The following is a 22181-nucleotide window of genomic DNA, read 5'->3' as shown; positions in this document are numbered from 1 at the left end:
TTACGTGATACCTGGCAAACAAATTTACAAACACCGGTTAATCGAATTAAACCGGGTTCTACATTAATTCACAATTGAAAAAAAGTTTATAATTATTATTATTGTCGTCGATGTATTAATTGACAATAATTATAAATGCCTTAAATACATTTTCTACATTCATTTTTCGATGGGGTACAGAAATAAATTGAATTAGATTAAAGATGACATTTTGTTTATATCAAAGTCAGATCCTCTTTAATAAAAATTCTTTTTTGAATTTAGAATATTGTTTCTTTAAGCAGGTGCAATTGTGAAATTTAATATCGAAATATTATTAGGTTAGCTTTTTAGGAGAAGATTCTGATCAAGATCGACGAGAGGATCCATATTGAAGGAAGATAAATTGAAAGGCAAAGTGGAAGGCAGAGTATCTCTGACACGTTTGGATAAAATGAAAAAGAATGAAAAGTTATCGCTCGAAAGAATTGAATAGAATTGTAATCTGCGAAATGGCTGCTATACGATAATCTGGACTGATGAAAATTCTAAACGAATATCGTAACAGCAGTCGATAGACACAAAATTACAAAAATTAGAGATCTCAACCCATCCACTCACCAGATATTTCGATTGTTTCAATTTACAGTTGTTTTTAAAAAATATTCTGTGATCTCGGCATTCGAGAAATTTCTTCTAAAAAACCACGAATGCGTTTCATAAAAATGGAATCGTGTTTCGAAATAAAAATTATAATTTTACGTGAACACGATATATATATCTGAAAAAAAATCTCACTTTTCGATAATCAACGAAAAGTAATTGATAAACAAATAAACAAAACTTAATTTCTCCCTCTCTATTCTGATCGTCAAATCGTGAAATGGAATAGCCACGACAGCCAGCCAAGGACACAATAATTAATTTCCGGCACGCTCGATTCTTGGCCGCGGCACGGCGATGAGGCGGCGGTGGTCGCGTGACACGGTTATGAACGCGGTCGTTCATTTAATTATATCGCCGGCATAAGTGTATATCCACATATTACTCTGTGAGCATATTACGTCCAGTCGATCGCGCGAGCCCGTTAGTTCGTATGGTTACGGAGTATTTACTGACACAATAATTATCGCAATTGACGGGGGCAGCCGCACGAGCAGTCAGACCGCAGAGCAAATTCTAGGGACGTCGAGTAGTATTACGTGGCAGGAAACTCTCACACCCTCTTCGCCCTGTCCTAGCCTCTCTATCGTTCTCCATTATCCCTCTCTCTCTCTCCCTCGATCTGTCTATCGTATGTTTCCCTCTCTCTCTCTTTCTCTCTCTGGTATCTGGTATTTCTTGGTGTCACGATTTACATGTAGTAGAGGATGGTGCATCGATGGTAACGAGCGGGCAATTCCTGTACACCGATCATTAATATTAGGACGGAGTTGAAAGGGAAGAGAGAGAGAGAGAAAGTTCGAATTCGAGGTGTCGATGGACGTTTGAGCTGTAGGGGAAGAAATACTACTGGGGATCGAGGTGTCGAAAATTCTTTTCTCTTCTCTAATAGCACGTTTAATAAATACTTCTTCGAAGCCAGAAAAATTAAATTTTAGAAAATTCGATCAAATAAAACAGAGAAGGAACTATTGGCAATAATTATAAGTCTTATAAGGAATAGTTAAAAAAATCTAGAAAGAGGAGTAAGCAGAACTACTTTAATTCCAGGAAAGAATTCCAGGGATGAAAATTCAAGTTAAAATTAAAATTACACGCTCGTGACATGAACGAATCGCGTAGAAACAAAAACAAGCGAAGAAGGGTCGATTAGCAATAATTATCTCCGAGGTAAGGGGTGGAAGAGGAAGAGAGAGAGGAAAGAAAGGGAGGAGAAGACGGCGACGGGCGTAGCTGGGGGTTCGAGCGGGATAAGCCATCCGGATTGCCAGCCAGCTTTTCAATTCCCCCTTGTTGGTGAACGTGTCGAGTGGGACAGATCCGTACTTTGTGAACGGACTCTCGCCAAAATCTCTCTCTCTCTCTCTTTCTCTTTTTCTCGTCTCGACGACGAGCGAGGCTGTGCACGCGTATCCGCCAGATATCCGCAACGAAGGGACAAGAGGAAGTGGAAAACCCAGTTACTGCAACCAAGCGACACAGAGTCGGTACGAAGGGAGGGGGAGAGGGAGAGGGGGCCACACAAGTGTATCGCGGTAACTAAGTAATCCCCGAACGTTATTTGCAGTTATTTCTCGGTTGGACGGGTGGGCCGAGGAAAGGAAAGGAATTTGGCGGGGATTTGGCATTTTCATTTTCGCCGCGCATCTGTGGTCGTGCAAAGGTTACCTTCTCTCTCTATGACAGACTCAACCTTTCCTTTCCATTTTTTTTTTTTCTAAGAAAGTTTCTTTCCAAAGTATCGTTATTAGCGTCAAAAATCGAGGGGAGGGAAGGATCCGTCGATTTTTTAATAAACGGGAGAGTAACGTGGTTTCGAAAAAGATAATTGTATAGAGAATTTCAATATTTGATCAAATTTTATTATTGTATTGGATAGTGAGAAAAAGTGCCTTTGTCGATTTTTTAATAAATAAGAGAGTAGAATATCGTATTATTAACGATTGTATAATGTCAAGAATCGAAAAGAATACGATGATGAGTAAAATAATTTATATAGAAGGAGAATCGAAGAAAATCGTGGAAAATTTATATTTTCGAGGATAGAGATGAGAATACTCCCTTCTCTCGAAAGGAGTATACGTGAATTTATGATATGATCGAGGCGAAATGTTACCGGGTTAACTTTTTCAAAGATATAATCGCGAACGGAGAGAGAACGTTGCTAATGTTTGCGATTTGATCACAAGAGAGAGAGGCTCCCGAAGGGATACGACGAAAGGTCAGACGTTGGCATTTCCCCAACACAGAACGGGGGTGGAGAAAAGTTTAACTTAAAAATGCCAGTTGTGCCTCAAGTAATTGATTAACCGATGACAATGGAACGTTAGTCGAGATATACGTAATAATTTATTTATCCTTCTCACGTTTTCCTATCCGAAAAAAGAGAAAAACGAAAGAAAAGAAAGACGATTCCTTCCCCTTCCTCTTATTCTTCCTCTTCTTCTTAAAAGAGGAGAAGACCACTCTTAAAATCGAGCGTATTTCGTTCGCTCAAAGAAGTCTGAAAGAAGTATAATTTGTCGCCCCTCCCGCCCCTTCGAAAATCTAATGGCTCTCCAGACGGTCGAAGCGCAATTAAAAGTTGCGGTCGAAACTAACTAAACCAGTCGGAGTTTGATTTAAACGTTTCCCGGCCCCTCTCCTCCTCCTCCTCTACGTGACTCCGTTTAATTGCATTTAAATGGATGGGTTGGAGGAGGTGTCTTCTTCTCCTGCACTTCTCCTCTCCACCGACCGTTTGGGACGCGGAGGAGAAGGATGACGCGAGAAGGGATGCTCGTCGTTAATCACGATCGAGCTTTTCGGGGGAAAAAAAAAAGGACTCTTAATTGACCAGAGGAATTGAACGTCGCGGAGCTGACCCCGATAATCGCCTCGTCCTTATTTCCCGCTCGAATACATCAAACGTTTCCCTCCGTCTCCGGTTTTATCCGTCATTACCGTCTCAATGGCCGCTCACATTGCCTTGGCAAGGAAAGAAAGAAATTCGCGCGTTCGAATTTTTTCCTTCGAAAAGGAAACTCGGCTCTTCTTCTTCCTTCTCTTTTCTCGTCCCCCCTCCCCTTAATTATCGACTTTTCACCCGAAAGAAAGGGAGGAATATCCCGTTTCGAATCCAATTTTAACTCGTTCAGGGATGAAAGAAGGTTGGCGGTGATCTTAGGTTGCTTTTGAAGTATTTTTTTCCTCGAAAACGGGTTTTTTTTTTCGTTAATTATCGATTCTGCTCGAGGATGAGAGATCATCGCAGCTGTTCCGATGATTGGAATCGATCTGCCACTTCGATAATTACAAACGAAAGAGCGATAGATCCTCCAACTTGGAATATTGTCGATCTTATTGTTTCTCAAATTCATTTATTAAACGATACTTGTAACTTCTTGCACTCTTGGATGTAATTACAAATAGAGAAGATTTGAGAAAAATTAAGAAAATAATTCTGAAACAGTTAGGGGAAAAAATCGAGATAGAATTACTTCCAAAACGATTCTTTTATTGGTTCGACGATTAAAAAAAGAAAAAAAAATTCGCCAGACTTGATATTCGATGTCAAACGTATTTTCGACCAAACGGAAAGAGGGGAAAAAATTTTCAAGCGAAAAAAATCAGAGATGAAGTTCCAAAAATGCAATCCCTTTGGATATATATATATATATATATATATATATATTTATATCGTGAATCGTGATTATTAAAAAATTATTCGGCAGCATCGTTTTCGCGGAAACGGAATTACGTCGGTGGTTCGTTTTAATGCGATTTGCGGGAGATGCCCGGTGGAGAAATGTCATCGTAGGATGGAATGAAGGTCCGCTATGGAAGTCGTGGGCGGTGACTGTTGATTTAATTATAATCGTCAGCTCCGCCCAGCACCCTCGAATTCGACCCAACTTCTGTCCTTTATTTTCCCCTCTCCTCTCTTTCTCTCTCTTTCTCTCTCTCTCTCTCTCTCTCTCTCTCTCTCTCTCTTCGTGCCTTTTCTTCCCCCTTTCTATTCGATAATATTTTACATTTGCATAGATAGATTCTCCTGTATTTTTGATATAATTTTTTCACAGGAAAAACGATTAATTTGCATTAAAAGATATGCATAGAGAAGTATTCAAAGACACGTTTGTTGAAAAAAATGACGATGAAAAATGATTTTGTAGTTTTATAAATTATCTTTTAATAAAAATTTCGATTTCTAAAAAGGCGATTTCTTCTGGATATAGAAAAATTCGATTCGTTATTTCTAACTTTTAATCTTTTTTTTTTTTTTTGATGAAATTATATAAAGAAGAGAGTTCGATTAAATTTTGCGTGTATTATCGTAATTTTTAAATAAACGATTTTTCTTTATCGAACGATAGCTAAATAAATTAATAGAAAGCTCTTTTATTTCGAGTTAAATTAACGAGTGAGATTGGCATGGATATGATTTTAAAAATTTCGGGGGAAAGAATAATAAGGGACAACATTTTTTCTTTTTTTTAACGGAATGAAAACTCATTTTGGAACGAATCTGTGCGTTCTCTTCCTTTTTTTTTTTGTTTTTTTAATTTTTTCCTTTTTTTTTTTTTTTTAATTTTACGTTCCACTAGGTTCGAATCGATTCAAAATTGGCGATCGGTATGTAAAAAACACGGGGGCAGCCCTGTGTATCGAACACCGGCGGCGAAAATAAATGACCGCGTTTGGGGAGGGCATCGATGAAAAGGCGACGAAATTTTGGTGCATCGAGGATGAAACTCGTTAACCCCGGTGCTGTGTTCACAGTACAGCTGTCTGAATAAGAGGGTTTTATAGGGGAAAAATTATTTCATAACTCGCTCGCGAAATTGAGAATCTACAAATAATGTTACGCCACGATAAACGATTATGTATTTTATACATATGTATATATAATATGTATATATATATAATGTATATATGTATTGCAATTCGCATTTATCCATTTTTATTATAATTGTCAAGATTAAAATGTATCCTCTCCTTTGCAAATGTATTATCAAAATTGTATTTCTATTATATGTCAAAATGCCACTTCTGTTTAGCAATTGTAATTTTTAGGATGGGAGAGAGGAGTAGATTTTGCTTCTTTCTCTCGATAATCGAATGAAAAAAGGGAAATAAAATAATCGATCGAGGTTGTTGTAAGTTGCGTAAGAAAGAAAAGAAGAAAAAAATATATCCAAGAACGATAAAAATCATCTCTGAAATATCCATATAAATTACTTAGAGACTTGCTTCGTTAGAGCGACGAGTTAATCGGCGCAAAACGTGTCACGAACGATCATTTTTCATGGGAATAAATAAGTTGCTCGTGACAGATCTGTCGCCACGTTGTACAATCCCTATATTAAAAGTAAGAACGAATTAACGAAACGATTCACAGCCTGCCATCTAAATCTATTTTTCGAGAGAAATATCATCTCGATTTCAAAAAATTATCAAACTTTTCCTCCGCGGATGCAAATTCAATTTAAAGACAGAGAAATTTAAATATAGATACACGTTCTAAATTAATCGATCAATGAAAAATATAATTGTATTGGAAAAAATTTCTGCAAAATTTAAACTCCACCACTTTTTCCATCTGGAGAAGAAATTAAGAGATTCCTCGATATATTCTTGATTTCAATTATCAATTAATTATCAAATTCCTTCTTCTTTTTTACGGATGCAAATTCAACTTAGAGACAGGAAAATTCGAATATAAATACACGTTCTAAATTAATCGATCGATGGAAAATGTAATTATACTCGAAAAAATTTCTACAAAATTTAAATTCCATCTAGAGAGGATCACGTTTTGAATAGGAAGGGAAATTGGCGCGAAATTAAAAAATTCCTCGATATATGTTTCAAAAAATTATTAAATTTCTTCTTCTTCTTCTTCGCGGATGCAAATTTAATCTAGAGACAGAGAAATTCGAATATAGATACACGTTCTAAATTAATCAATCGATGGAAAAGCAATGTAATTACATCGAAAAAATTTCTGCAAAATTTAAATTCCACCACTTTTTCCATCTGGAGAAGAAATTAAAAAATTCCTCGATATATGTTTCAAAAAATTATTAAATTTCTTCTTCTTCTTCTTCGCGGATGCAAATTTAATCTAGAGACAGAGAAATTCGAATATAGATACACGTTCTAAATTAATCAATCGATGGAAAAGCAATGTAATTACATCGAAAAAATTTCTGCAAAATTTAAATTCCACCACTTTTTCCATCTGGAGAAGAAATTAAAAAATTCCTCGATATATGTTTCAAAAAATTATTAAATTTCTTCTTCTTCTTCTTCGCGGATGCAAATTTAATCTAGAGACAGAGAAATTCGAATATAGATACACGTTCTAAATTAATCAATCGATGGAAAAGCAATGTAATTACATCGAAAAAATTTCTGCAAAATTTAAATTCCACCACTTTTTCCATCTGGAGAAGAAATTAAGAGATTCCTCGATATATTCTTGATTTCAAAAAATTATCAAACTTTTTCTTCTTCTTTTTCATGAATCCAAATTCAACCTAGAAACGGGGAAATTCCAATATAGATACACGTTCTAAATTAATCAATTGATGGAAAAGCAATGTAATTATACTGGAAAAAATTTCTACAAAATTTAAATTCCACCACTTTTTCCATCTGAAGAGGATCGCATTTTGGTGAGGAAGGGAAATTAAGAGATTCCTCGATATATTCTTGATTTCAAAAAATTACCAAATTTCTTCTTCTTCTTTGCGGATACAAATTTAATCTAAAGACAGGGAAATTCGAATATAGATAGACATTTTAAATCGATCGATGAAAAAGCAATGCAATTATATTGGAAAAAATTTCTGCAAAATTTAAACTCCACCACTTTCCATCCAGAGGATCGCGTTTCGGGGAGGAGGGGAAATTGGCGCGAAATTAAGAGAATTCCTCGATAAAAAGAAAAAATAAGAGAGACGTAACGGAGAGGATCGATGGGAAGGGAGAATAGGTCGGGCGAACAACTGGGCCCTCGAATAAAGCCGATATTATAGGCAGCATAATCAATTCCCCGGCATAATTCCGCAACACGGTATGAATTTGGTCAAGATCGGCCGACCGGAAGCGATTCGACTAACACGATTGCGTACCAACTTTGCACGCGACGAGTGGCTCGCATCCGCCCGATCCGAAACTCGTACAAATCTCACTTACATCCCATTATTTTAACCCCCTCGAGAGAAAGATCGAACCCCCCCACAATTTGCCTCCAATATATCTCCTCTCCTCTCTTTTTTTCTCTCTCCTTCGAATTTGGAAATGACACGCGTCGATGCTCGTCGATGTCGTTATTATACCACGATGCTTTTCACGATTTGATCATTGTTGGCCTGTATATAGTAGGCCAAACTCAATTAAAATTATCGTTACTTTCCATTATCCCAATTCTAAGATCATCATTGGATCATCTGTCGGATAAAAGAGATTTTCACTAATAAAAATTGCATCTTCCTTTTCCATCGCGAAGGAAAGAAAGAAAGAAAGAATCATCTGATAAATATCGAGCAAAAAACATCGAACCACAAATGTATATCCTTCGAATCATCGTGGTAACAACCATGAAAAACGAAAGCAAAAAAAAAGCTGGAAACGTCGCGCAAAAAAACAAAGATCCCCTCGAAAAGCAGCGGAGAGGACTCGTGCGACTCCCTTCCCCGAATCCAGTTCCCCCGGTTTTATCAATTAAACCCTTCGAATCTAGATGAGAATTTAATCGGTCACCCTTCGCTCTTCCTGAAACGCGAAAAAAAAGGGAAAAAAGAGAAAGGAAATAAAACGACCTCCTCTTTGTACGCGCGCACGCGACTCGATTGCGCGACAATCGGTTCACGATCGAAGGAAAAAAAACCTCTACTATATATATATATATGTATATATATACACACATACAATATATATATATATCCATATCGGTGGAAACTTTTACCATTTACACGGGGGTAGAAAAAAAAAAATCCATCCCTGTACAGGAACACGAGCAACCAATGCGGCAATCGGGGTAGACCAGGAGGAGGACGACGAGAGAGAGAGAGAGAGAGAGGGAGGGAGGGGGATGTTGGCGCACGCTACGATTGTTTCTCCGTAATCCTTTATTGGATCAACGGGGCTGAAACAATTGAGCGAGCCATAACGCGAGGATGGGCTCGACGATGGTGCAGAGAGAGAGGGGGGCGGTGGAGGCAGACGAGAGAGCGTGTCGGGTTTTCGGTCTGGCGATGCCGATGGGCGAAGGCAAAGGGTGGAGAGGTGGACGGATGGAGGGAGGGGGTGATGGTAGGGATGGTATAAGCCAGGGCCCCCAGGATGCGATGATGGGGGCGGGAAAGGATTTCTACCTACTTTGCTCCGGCTGAACGGAGTTACAAATGGGAGAACGCGGAACTCATCCGCGAGAAGGGGATTCCCCGTGTTGCCTTCTTCCCTCCCCCCCCTCCTAAAATGTGCGTGTTTTCGTTCGTTCTCCGCTGTCTCGCCACTGGATCCTGTCTCGTAGTGACTCCTGGCGATTCCTTCTTTCCGAATTTCATCCAGTTTCTCTTTCTCTTTCTTTCGCTCGCTCGATCGCTCTCTCTTTCTCTCGCTTTCTCGATTCGTTCGTTCGCTCTTTCTCTCTCTTTCTCGCTTGCTCGCTCGATTCGTTCGTTCGCTCTTTCTCTCTCTTTCTCGCTTGCTCGCTCGATCGCTCTTTCTCTTTCTCTCGCTTGTTCGATTCGTTCGCTCTTTTTCTCTTTCTCGATCGCTCGCTCGATTGCTCTCTCTCTCTCTTTCTCTCTCTCTCTCTCTCTCTCTCTCTTTCTCTTGCACGCTCTTTCTCTCGCTCGCTCTCTTTTGCTTGCTCGATTCGTTTGCTCTCTCTCTCTCTCTGTCTTTCTCGCTTGCTCGCTCGATCGCTCTCTTTCTCTCTCTCTCTCTCTCTCTCCCTCGATCGCTCTTTCTCTCGCTTGCTCGATTCATTCGCTCGCTCTTTCTCTCTTTCTCTCTCGCTCACTCGCTCGCTCGCTCGCTCGATTCGTTCACACGATTGGTGGACAGTAGACAGTGTTTGACTACTAGCGCCGCTCGTGGAGAATATCGATAATTACGATAATTCGATCGAAGCGACATATTATAGATACGTGTGAACTTTGGAAGAATTCGTAGCGATGAAATTTATTTCTTTTTTGCGTGGAATTTCGCGTCTGGTTGATTTGGAATTATTTGAATTATCCACTCGTACAAGTATTCGATGCAATCTGGTATTTGGTGAATAAAGTATATGTGCGTAATGAATATGTTTCTCGAAAGATTAAGACCAGTTTAAAATATTATCTCGCGTATCGAATTCTCGTCCTGTTCGTCTATGTGTGCAAAGAAGATAATTGGACTACTTGGAAAGATTGGTGGGAAATTCGTGCGGTTGGGATTTTCGAGCAATTGTGTCCATTCTTTTCTATCCTCCGTCCATCATTGGGACGATTTATTAGTAAGGATTTTTACGCGAGAACGTGCGGAGAAAAATCGGGGAACGTTTGTCGCTCTGCCACACGGGCATCTCCTCTACCGGTGATAAACGGAGTTATTTATCTTTCGTCCGCGCGTGAAAGGAATTCCAAAGGAATAGAAGATATCGAATTATTATATATATATATATATATACAACTATGTTATACGTATTTAATTACAATTTTTTGAGAAGAAACGTTATTTTGAATAAAATTAAATAAGACTCCATTTCGAACACTTAGTCTCTTCTTCGCGAATCTTCGCAAATTACACGAGCAATTAATCCTCGTTACGCTCGAGAGAAAAAAAGAAAAGAAACGGTCGATGTTTGTTATGGAGAGCATATGGGGTTGATATATCCATAGTTCACCCGTAACGAATCGATCTGTCAAGGAGAGCAAGTACACCGTTCGGGGTATATTTTGGCCGGCCGGGTTGCAAACGAGGTTGCACGGATGTTACGGAGGAACATATGCGCCGATTGTGCAAGGATGCATAAGGGTATCTATCTTGCAACACCTGCCATGTACTCGAACCGTGTCGTGTATATATGTATATACACGCTCGCTTCTCGATCGATCGCACGATGTTATCGAGCTATCGTTATTGCCTGGCCGCAATTATATGCGAGCCTCGTTCATAAATAACGGGAAAATTCATAAATTGACTCGTTATCGTCCGAGCGAATGTGAATAAGTAAATATGTTTAAATATTAGATGCGCCGACGATAATAATTTAAATGGAATAAAGAATTACAGAGATTCAGCGATTTCGCGTCGCGTGATCGTTGTAACGTTTTCGAGTAGAAAACCAAGGTTTACTATTTATTGAATGATGAAGAAATTGAATAAATCGAAATCGAATATTTATTTTGTAATAATAATAATAATAATAATATTCACGTTGAAATATTAAATTATAAGCATATTTTTTTTATCGTAACAATATTAATTCGAGTATTCCGTGTAAAAAAAAGATTCTTCCTTCTCCCTTGGTTAAGCTTTTTAATTCCATTTTGCCATATAATGGGCCGTGACGAGCGAGCCGTGCCGATAAAATTTTCATGGTGTTTGGGATTTCGAGTAATTACGTTTTGTGTACAGAGGAGCTTGACAAGACGCGCCTAGTAGGGGGGAGGAGACAAGAGGGTCGATTTATCTATTGTTGAAATAATTCAACGAAGTCGAGGCGTTATATCAAAGGGTAGTAGATTTCAATCGATACTTTCTCCGATTAGAAGAAGAAGAAGGAAAAAGAAGAGAAATTGAAAAATTGATTCTAAAAAATAATCGATGATCAGAGAACATCGTGGTAATAAAATCTTGGAGGGATGAATGTGAAAGGTTCGGCTCAATGGCTGGCATCGGCGTCGCGTTCACGTGACAATATAATCGTTCCACTTGAATATTTCATTGGAGGGTGACGGAGGAGGCGTTACGCCTCTCGCAATCGCCGCTGCGTCCCGGTATCTCGGATCGTGCATCTCTCCGCGATTACCGCGATTACGTCCACGTAACGCGTCACACTCTCCTCCCAAACTATGATTTCTCAACACGCGACCGAAAATCTAATTTCCGCTAATCAAACGGTAATTCGTTTTGCCGTTTGATTAGTACGAGTTATCGTGACGGGGGAATTTCATTATCAGTTGAAAGTGAAGTTTAGAATTAATCGAAAATCTGTGTTATAATTCTTCATCATTCTTTGGAAAAGATAGTTATTCCATGCTTTGAACTATAAATTATTAAAGTGTTGTTAAAGTGACTTTGTTCAATTATTAAATTTTATACCCATGTTTCGAATAGTAATTTCGTTTTCTCACACGAGTGTCGCTAGTTTATTCAGCCAACTTCGTTCTAAACCAGCCTTGTTATTATATATTTCGAGAATTGGCATTTCATAGTTTATTTGTAGGAAAAATTCCTTGGATTCTGTATAATTGTGTTTTTTGTGTGTGATGATAAAAACGAAGGAGCAATTTTGATTTATTTTATTTTTTTATTACCGAAAGAATGAACTGGTTTTCAAAATTTCGTTCTGACATTAAACTTGCGCCACGTTCTGGAAAACACTGATTAAAATTAATACAGATGTCTAATGATTCGACTCTTCATGAGAAAAAAACGATATTATTATTTATTGCAAAAATTACGAGGGAACTTTGTGAATAAAAATATTACAGATAAAATATCTCTACAGATTTATCTTCATTTTTTTAATAAATATTTTACGATTTTTAATCATTCAGTTCGAATCAACTAATTTTTATTTCGTTGCCGTCTCGTGCGAGATTTGGATTTAACAGTAGTATCGGACGGTAACCAGTCAGACACGAGTCAGGGATAGCAACAGAAAGATCTGAAACATTAATATTGATTCGCGCATAGGAAAATTAACTTCTTATTTTATTTAAGTGGGGGGGAGAAAAAAAAATATACGATTAATATTAAAAGTTAATAAAGATAGATACACCTGACTATTATATGTAGAACAGGTTTGCTACGCAATTAGTCATCGATTTTTGCGATAAGATTCGATGATTAAATCAATTCTATGAAGCGAGCGCCGCGTGACGGGCATTATTTAAAAATTGGCGTACACTTCTGACTTTCGTGACTTTCGTCAGGGATAACGAAAAGTAAGAATACGACACGCGAGGATGCATTTTTTAAAAGGTTTTTCGAACGAGGTTTTGCGCTCACAACGCGAATTGTTATTTCGTTCGTAAACATCGGATGAATTGAAATCACGGTAAAAATTACGTTGTTAAATATCTGTTAAATATCTTTGTTTTCATTCTTGTCGAAGTAAAGAATTTTTTAATGCAATAAAATAAATAAACGGATATTTAATTATTCGACAGTGAGAATCAAATTGGAAGGAATTCGAATTGAATTTGAAAAAATAATTATTTCATTATTATTTAATAAATCGAGGATATATATTGCAAAATGCTGAAACGGTAAAATGAAATGAAACAAAAGAAAATGATTAAAAGCTCGCGAAATATTATAGGGGATGAACAATCGCAATTTTAATTGCAATTAATATTTATAATATTTCCGAATGCTTGAATCTCTCTCTCTCTCTCTCTTGTGCGTATCATAAAAATAATGAAATATTGATTTATCTTTACGATACAAACTGCATTAAACGAAGATCGTAAAATTGCAGGGGAAAACGATAAAATTCATGACATGACGAATATTAAAAGCTTTAAATGTGCATCGGGGGAAACAGTATAATCAATTAATTTTAATCAGTTAATATAATATTTCACATTTGTTGTTCCCCTTTTATGGAATAAAAGATTAATAATAACGGTCCACTATAATACAGGATATAACATTGATAACATTGTCGAAATAAAACGTGTAATTTCAACCACTCGACGTTTATTAACTGTTGCTTTCCAATTTTTCCCTTCGTTTCGTAAAAACATTTAAAATTGTTTCATATTTTATATTCTCCGTCCTTTTTTCGTTTACGGGATTATGCGTGGAATTAATCACAAGCATGGCGGATTGATTCGACTAACTTTAATAAGTGCAAAAAATCGTGATAAATATACACTAGAAAGAGAATAATGGAACTTTATCTTAGATTGTCTTTCTCCTTTCCGTTCTCTTCCGTGTTCAGCAAAATCAACTTGAAACTTTTAATTTAGCAACAACAAATTTCAATTCCACTTCAATTCAATAAGACCAAGGAGCTTTATTTTGATTTTCAATCCTCTTACTCTTTCAACTTAAAACTTTGATCAAGTCATATTAAATTTCAATTCTTCGCTCATTGTCCTTTTCTATGTTCATAGTCAAAATGCAGAAGAAACTTGAAACTTTGATAACTTTTCAATTGCTCTCAATTCCATAAAAATAATAATATAAGTCTCAAATTTTAATTAGTATCTGCTTTCTTTCTCCTTTACCTATTGTCTTTTTCTTCATATTTTAGAAGCATGTTCACATTTTAAGAGCAAAGGAAACTTAAGACTTTAATAAGTTTTAATTATTCTATTCTACAAAAACAAATTTTAAGAATTCTCTTCTCTTCTTCTCCTTTACTCACTATTTTTTTCTATATTCACATTTAAAGAGCAAAAGAAAAATAAAATAACTTTGACAAGTTTGATAAGTTTCAATTGCTTGCAGTTTAAGTCCTAAATTTTAAGAATTCTCTATCCTCTTTCTCCTTCATTCACTGTCTTTTTCTATATTCACATTTAAAGAGCAAAAAAACCTTAAAATAAGTTTGATAAGTTTCAATTGCTTGCAGTTTAAGTCCTAAATTTTAAGAACTCTTTATCTTCTTTCTCCTTTACTCACTGTCTTTTTCTATATTCACATTTAAAGAACAAAAGAAACTTAAAATAACTTTGATAAATTTGACAAGTTTCAATTGCTCGTAATTTAAGTCCCAAATTTTAAGGATACTCTATCTTCTTCCTCTTTCATTCATTGTTCTATATTCACATTTAAGGAGCAAAGGAAATTTAAAACTTTTCAGTTGCTCTCAATTCCACAAAAATAATAATATAAGCTCTTAATTTTAATAACTATCTCTGCTCTTTTTCCTCTTTTTCCTATTGTCTTTTTCTTCACATTTTAAGAGCAAAGGAAACTTAAAACTTTAACAAATTTCAATTGCTCTATTCCATAGTTTAATTCTCAAATTTTAAGAATTCTCTTTCTCCTTCACTCACTGTCTTTTCAAAAAGCAAAAGAAACCTAAAACTTTAATAAATTTAATTGCTCTTCAACACCACGAGAACAAATTTTAACGACAAAGCTTTTATTTCTACTTCAACCCTATTCTTTTTCTAAATTCATATTCAAAATAAACTCTGATTGTATCTTACATATAAATGTTCCAATTCCTCTATTCCATATACGTGCACGAGTAATCTCACGAGTTTGCACGATGGACGGGAGAAGGAAACATCGACTTCGAGCGGGAATAATTGAGGCGGATCGATCGATGGCGAGCCGAGGGGTTAAATTAATTTAAGTAATTTGACGATCGCTATCGGCGGGAACATTAAATAAAGTACCGCGTTGCACAGGTAGCCGCGTTTAGATCATAGATCGGGTACGCGTCGTGTAAACCGGCGACGTTGGCCACAACAACATCAACGTGGATTGTGGCCATCGTTGCATAACTGAGTGGTCGTTCATGATGATTGGATGGCCGGTTTTCCTTTTATTCCGTCCACTCGTCATTACGCGGGAGGAAAGGCACGCCAATGTTCATACATGTGTTAACAGCATTCGACTCGATTACAATAGGAGCCGGTTGTAATGATTAACCCTTTCGACGACGATGGGAAGATAAATGATGCATGCACGGAGGAAAATGTTAGATCGTGTAATAAATTCGTCCTCTTTGCGAGGATTCGAAAGGATTATTAAAGGACCGCTTTGTTGCCAACTCGTTTGATTATACGATTTAGTATATATAGAATTTGCTTAACCGATTGGATCGAAAGCATCGTGCTTCATTTATTTATCACATAGTTTCATCGTAAAATTCTCTCAATGAGAAATCGAAGAATTAAATTTTCGTATACGAGAGACGAGTTTCATAATAAAGGAATATTAAGGAACGTTTATAAGTATTGCAATAATTCGAATAATTTTGTTTCAGGAACGAGAGGCTGAAAAGATAGCGGAGGAGGCGGCAGCTATGCGCGACGTTAAACCGGAACTTCAACCCGCAAGAAGTCCCGACACCTGGCAGGGAAACAACTTCTATCGACATCTGAATGCAATAAAAGGTACGTAACAAATATATAAACAAACAAATAATCGTGAATTTATTATTCAAAACTCGCCAGAATTTTGGAAGGAAAATTTCCCTTCTTCTTTTTCAAAATCTCTTGAACCAACGATGCACCAATTATATTTATAACTTTCGTCGCTCAAGTTTTATCCCAAGTGGCACTTTCATTGCTTTTTCTCTTCACTTTACACTTTCTTGAAACACGAAAGAAAGCTCGCCTTCGTCAGAGAAAAGCAAATGAATGGTAACAATGTCCCTCTCCTTTTTTTAATCCTCTCCGATATTTGGACGCGTTGTTATCAGCAATTGGTAATTAGCGGGGCGCAGAGTGGCCTCCACTCTGAGAAGGCCGTGAGATTAAATTAATTAGAGTAATTAGTCGCGGACCGGAGTGTTAACTGTGAGAGCGAAGGGTTGCCTCGATATCAGACGCGGGGGTGGATCTTGGAAGTCGGTAATAACGGGAAAGGGGTTGCGGGCGAAACTCCTCTCTCGGCGAGGAGGCGTGATTTCCGACGACGCTTGCGCGCTCCAATCCCACCAATTCAAGTATGGCCCGTGCGGAACGTTGCACGTCCCGAACTTTAATTTTCCCTTCCTTGCCGTCCACTTATCTCGAATATCTTCGAATATTAAAGAAATAGTTGGTATTTTTTGCGCAAAATTAAAACTTTCACTCGTAAACATTCGTAAATCCAGATGGATGAGAGGAATCAGAGTTTTTCCTTGTTGTGAATTTTTTTTTGAAATTAAATTAGAGATTAAGATTTTAAGATCGAGGTTTCGAGAAGGAGAAAGATTCGAATTGGATAAAAATTGTGTTATTTCTATTCGTTCTTTATATTTATTCTCAAGATAATTTGTAAATACAGAGAAATCTTTTAACTAAAATTTTAGGAATAATACGAATGAAAAGATGTTTTGAAGATACGTGCACTAGGAATCGCGAAAATACAGCATTGTCGTCGGAGCAGGATCGATTGAAAACATCCGTAAGCTGAAAATAACGAGATAACCGGTTTGCCGAGATTGGGAATTTCGCGAAAAAATATCTCCGCATTTTTTCCAATCAACTCCGAATATCTAATTATCATTTATTTACACAATATACATATTCCTACTTAATCATTAAATTCCAAAATTTATTCATTTTATTATCCGCATAATTATATACGATATCCAATTTTTATTGCACGCAAAATTCCTCTTTTTCCTGATGGAAAAAGAAAAAGAAGAGAGAGAGGAAAGAAAAAAAGAGAAATCACCGATCGATATCGACCGAACCGGATCGATCGAACGAGCTCACCTTTAATCGGACACAACCGTGCTCGAATAACTTTTCAATTTCACCCGTGCGCGCGGTTCATTACCCATTCAATTTAAATGAATAAATGAAACGAGGAAGGGGAAGGGCTTTTTCGATTTTGTTTGACTCTCTCCTTTGATTTTCCACCGCGGAATTTTGTTAATTTCCAACAATGCATGATTGCAGGCGCGGAGCAGGCCGAGAGGACGGGCACGACGGATTGTTCCGCCTGCCATCCTCCGCGAGGAATATTTTACAGCCAGATTCATAGCCCGTCTGCGCCCACTAATTAATCGGCACGCGCAGCCGAGATGCAGCCGGGAGGAGAAGTTGAGGAGGGGAGAAGGAGCAGGTGGGGAGGGGTTTGAAGAAGGGGAGGGAAAGAGAAGTGGAGAGTAATTCGAAAAGACACTGTAAATTAGGGGTCTCCGTCAGTTATTCAGCCTTGGGAATTTCGTTGAATTCCAATTAGTTTAAAGCGCGTTTATCTCACGGTTACACGTTCTAATTATTTTTTTTTTTCTCTTCCCTCCTCTTTTATTCCTTCTTTTCATCCTCCGAGTCAACCTTTGCAAGCGCGAGGTTGAGCGAACGATGGCGAAGGATTTGAATTAATTAAAGAAGGAGATGAGTGAGTAAGTAAGTAAGTACGTGCTCGAATGAAGTTGCCAAATTCTCGAAGCATAATTTTTTCCTTCCGAGAATATTTAAACCGTTGGGAATCGTTCGATCTTTTTTTTAAACGAAACGACGATTGATCGAGGATACGGAAGAGATGTTGATGGATGACGTTGACGGAAGAAAGAAGAGAAGAAAGGAAGAGAAACCTCGACGGTTTCTTGCGACTCTGTAATAAATTAATTTTGTAGATCAATTACCGCACAAAGAAACGTTATTATAAATATTCCACGTGTAATTAATTTCCACGATACGCGAGCATATTAAATTATTAACATGCGTTCGAAGAGAGAGGAAAGAAGAAATTTCGCTCAAATCTTGTATCTAGATTAAAAAAAAGGAAAAAAGGAAAAAAAAATATATATATATTTATTTTCGATTCTACTCCTGTACGGTGTAGATCTCGTTGATACGTCAATAATAATCAAGTTTTCAAACGCGCATAGGGGAAAACCGATATTACATTAAGACATATCTTTGTAACGAAACATTTTAGCGGGGAGGAGAAGTGTTGCGCGCGCATGCGCGTGTAAAAATGGCCAGAAAGAAATGATATCATGTATACAGTTAGTCGAACGAAATTTCAATAAAATATAATACATGTAAGAAACAACACTTTTTGAAAAGTGAAAAGTGATGATCGATCCCTTAGAAGAATTATTATTTAATTGTAATAATTGCGTGATATTGTTTAGAAAAAAAATTATTTGTCGAAAACTAGAACTACCAGACTTTTCCAATTCTTTTTTTTTTTTTGCGAGGAATAAATATCATATCGATAATGATTAATTAATTTCAGTAGTAACGTAGTAGCTTATAATTCTATTTTAAATCCAATCCAATCGTGTAATAAAATCCATATATATAAATATATATATATATATATATATATGTAGGTCGGTAGTTCTAGCATTAATCAGATTACTTAACCTAATCAGTCTTTCCGAGGTTTAATTCAATGCGTTTAATTCGATTAATTTCGGAATAACGCGCAATTTCGATAAATTTCTACGTTCATCAAAACGTTTCATTCAATAAATCAAAACGTCGCGCATAGTTGTTCACGCTTGATCGAGTTTACGTATTTTGATGCACAAGAATCGAGTAAACTAAATTAAATCAGATCATATATATCTCCCTTTGTAATTAAAAAACAAATTTTTCTTCCCAACTTTTCTCTAAATTCTCCTCCATCCAACCACCTTTCTATATTATAGCACAGTGAGTCACCAAATTATATTTTACATATTCCAAGTATCAAGATGATCCTCTCTCACTTAACTCGAAAGTGGTGCCATCGTCGGTTCATCCGTTAATTATATCTTTCTTTTAATTTTCCTTGTCTCGCGTAAAAAAGGGGGATCTTGTTAAAAAAAAGAAAAAAAAAAAAAGAGATTGGAGAACACTGTTCTATATTATAGTATATTACATAGAAAAGTTGAAAAACGTACGTACGAGTTTCCAGGGTTAATTAAGCATGATTCGAAGAACCGGCCACACGCTGAACAACCGCTAATTCTTTCCTTTTGCATTGTAATAATTATCCCACTTTAGTGAAACGAGGGGCCAATGCAGCTTGAAATTGGCTTCTCGTCGCGAGTCGATATGCTGTGCAATATACTCTCTTTACGGTTATTAGCCTGCCGAGCGAATGGCTCTTGCGATCCAAACTGGACAAAGGGGGGGGAGGATCGTGAAAAATATTCGAAACGGCGGATGTGGAGCAAATGGCGATAAACGAAGAACGACGAGAAAGAAAGGAGAAAAGAAAGAAGGAAGATAGGGAATAGCGGAAAATTTTGTCCCTGTAATATCGAGCGAGGATGGATGAATTTACCGATCGAGCAGAATCTGAGTAGCGCGCGAATGTCTCGAAAAGACAGAAGGCTAACTTCTCCTGCTTTTTATTCTCGTAGAGTACCGGTGTGTATACGCAAACAGCTGTAAGGAATACCGCGTAGATTGTGCGAAAACGCTCGTTCGAGTAAAAAGTAAAACAAGTGTATAGGAGACGCAATATATTGGAAACACTATGTGTAATCCGAGTAATAATAAAAGTTCTGATCACTGGTGTATATATCACGTTCTTTCCTCTATTTTATTCGCGATATTTTTTCTTATCTCTGCATTTTTGAAAGAAGCTCGAAGTTTACTTTCTTTTTTCTTTTTTGTCAAACTTTTTCTTTTCGTAATAATCGAATCTTACGAAATATTCAGATACAGATTCTAGATTAAAAAGATTAAAAAAATATTAAAAGGGGAAAAAATTGTATCGCGAAAATGGGATTAGAGGGAAGCAAAAGGCAAAGAAGAAAGCAATCACGTAAACGATAACGAATGCAAATCTACGTCAGATCGGAGGAGTAGAGAAATAAATCCTTTTCAATTACTCAAGAAACTGGTGTATAGTAGGATGCACTGTGTAATCTTGCTCGTCGGATGTGTATCCCGGCTGTGAAATCCTTGGGGAGCTCTCCCGCCTACTACAAGGACGACGCTCCAATGAGCAGAAACCCTTAACGGATACACCCTCCTCCAGTCCCTGGACGATCGTCAGCAAAATTTCAGATTTCGACCACATATGGTACTTACGATGCTATTCTCGTGAGCGAATCGGCAAAGAAATAGGAAGAATTCGATCTTCCTCCTTTTTTCTTATCCCACATCTTTAACGGTTGGAGGGGAAAATTTGGAATTAATATTATAATATTTTTGGAAGAAAAAAAAAAATTTGAGAATATTAGCTTTTCGACCAAAGAATATCATTACGATTATAATGAAACAATTATGGAAGATCGAAATTTTCTTTCATTCCTCCGAAAACTACAAATTCACCTTAATTCAAAATTTGATCCTCAGTGAATCAAATTCTTATCCTCGCTTCCTTTACTCGATTCGAATTTTCTCTCCGAAATTTTAACTACGAATTTTCCACGAAAAAAAATTGTATTCCTTCGATGACAATAATAAAAATCTTATTGGTATTCCGTTTTGTACAGTTGACGAGAACGTTGGACGAGATATTGGTCGTTCGTGAGGGGCGGAACGGGTGTTACAAATACTTCCGGTTTCGGAGCCCAGGATGACCCTTTACGGGGGCACGTGAAACGTGTATCGGCGGGACGTGAGGTAGTTACGAGAGAAGTCGGCGCTGAAGGAAAGCCACTCGTACTTGTAGATTCCTCCCGGGAGGCGACGGTGTCTCCATTCGCGAAGCCAATTTGCCGGAACATTAGCCGCAGATGGTGTTTCCTCAACGACGCCTATTATTGATATCTCTCCTCGCTCGCGATCGGCCATAATCGATAGACGGGGATTCCGCTCGAAAATTTGATCCTTTTCCAATTTAATCAAATGCAATCTTTCTCATCGATTCCATTATTTCGAATTGTGATCGGAAAATATATAAAATTTCCTGCAACGATGGATGAAGAATATAACATTTGAAGAAATTTTATTAAATAGATGGAAAGTGTGTGTATCGTTGAAAAAAAGTAAATGTAGAGGCCAAAACTTTTGAATCGCGTGATAGGGAAGGGGAGAGATTTCTTTTTTTTCTTCTTTTTAAACAGCGATGATATCGAGAACCAGTATAACGAGCAAGGATTTAAACACAACTTTCAGTCATCTACAATAAAGTCGACAAGCTGGGTATTTAAAGAAACATTTTAATTGCAGGAGCTAAGCCGCTTACTACGTGCCCCTCTCTCGTGCATTAATAAAAACGACCCTCCTGTTATGGGACGCGAGCATAGCAAGCCGGTATTGTATCTGCGAGAAAGTAATTCGACTTTTCGTTTCCCAAGAAAAACGTCTCTCCTCGCGAATATTTCTCTAAAACTCGAAGGAGAGAGAGAGAGAGAGAGAGAGAGAGAGAGAGGAACAATAAAGGAGGGAGAGAAGAAATTCAGTGGGATTTTGCGTCGCGTTGCGAAAATCGTTTTCAATTTAAGAAGCGCATTACGTTGAATTTCTCGATGCGATTAAGGCTATTTCTTTTCGATATTTATAAAAACTTTTCTTTTCTCTTCTTTAAAAAAAATCAATCCGTCCGCACAGTGAAATTTGATTTTGTTTAAATTAAAATTACTCTTATTTTTTTCTAATTAACATTTCTCCAGAAATATTTAAACTTCTTTCAAATCCAATTAACGAAATAATAGAGAGAAAAAACTTTATTATACTAATTTTCAATTATTCATATTAATAAGAGATTAAACTATTTTTTCCAAACTATCTTTTCTCCCTTTAAAAAAATCAATCCAT

The 22181-nt window shown here is 37.1% G+C and overlaps 1 protein-coding gene across 2 annotated transcripts in view; it reads left to right on the top strand.

The window, feature by feature from the left end:
• LOC410761 (SKI family transcriptional corepressor 2) overlaps positions 1-18722 on the top strand; it is a 32333-nt gene extending 13611 nt beyond the window's left edge. For both annotated transcript variants that reach the window (XM_026443780.1, XM_026443778.1), the window contains exons 6-7: positions 15797-15926; positions 17424-18722. In XM_026443780.1, coding sequence (XP_026299565.1) covers positions 15797-15926; positions 17424-17530 — 237 coding nt within the window. In that variant the 3' untranslated portion in view covers positions 17531-18722. The remainder of the gene's footprint in view (positions 1-15796; positions 15927-17423) is intronic.
• Positions 18723-22181: the final 3459 nt, after the last annotated feature.

The sequence above is a fragment of the Apis mellifera genome, linkage group LG1, assembly GCF_003254395.2.
Source record: "Apis mellifera strain DH4 linkage group LG1, Amel_HAv3.1, whole genome shotgun sequence".
In the NCBI taxonomy this organism is placed as follows: domain Eukaryota; kingdom Metazoa; phylum Arthropoda; class Insecta; order Hymenoptera; family Apidae; genus Apis; species Apis mellifera.
This window is presented reverse-complemented; position numbering and strand designations above follow the sequence as displayed.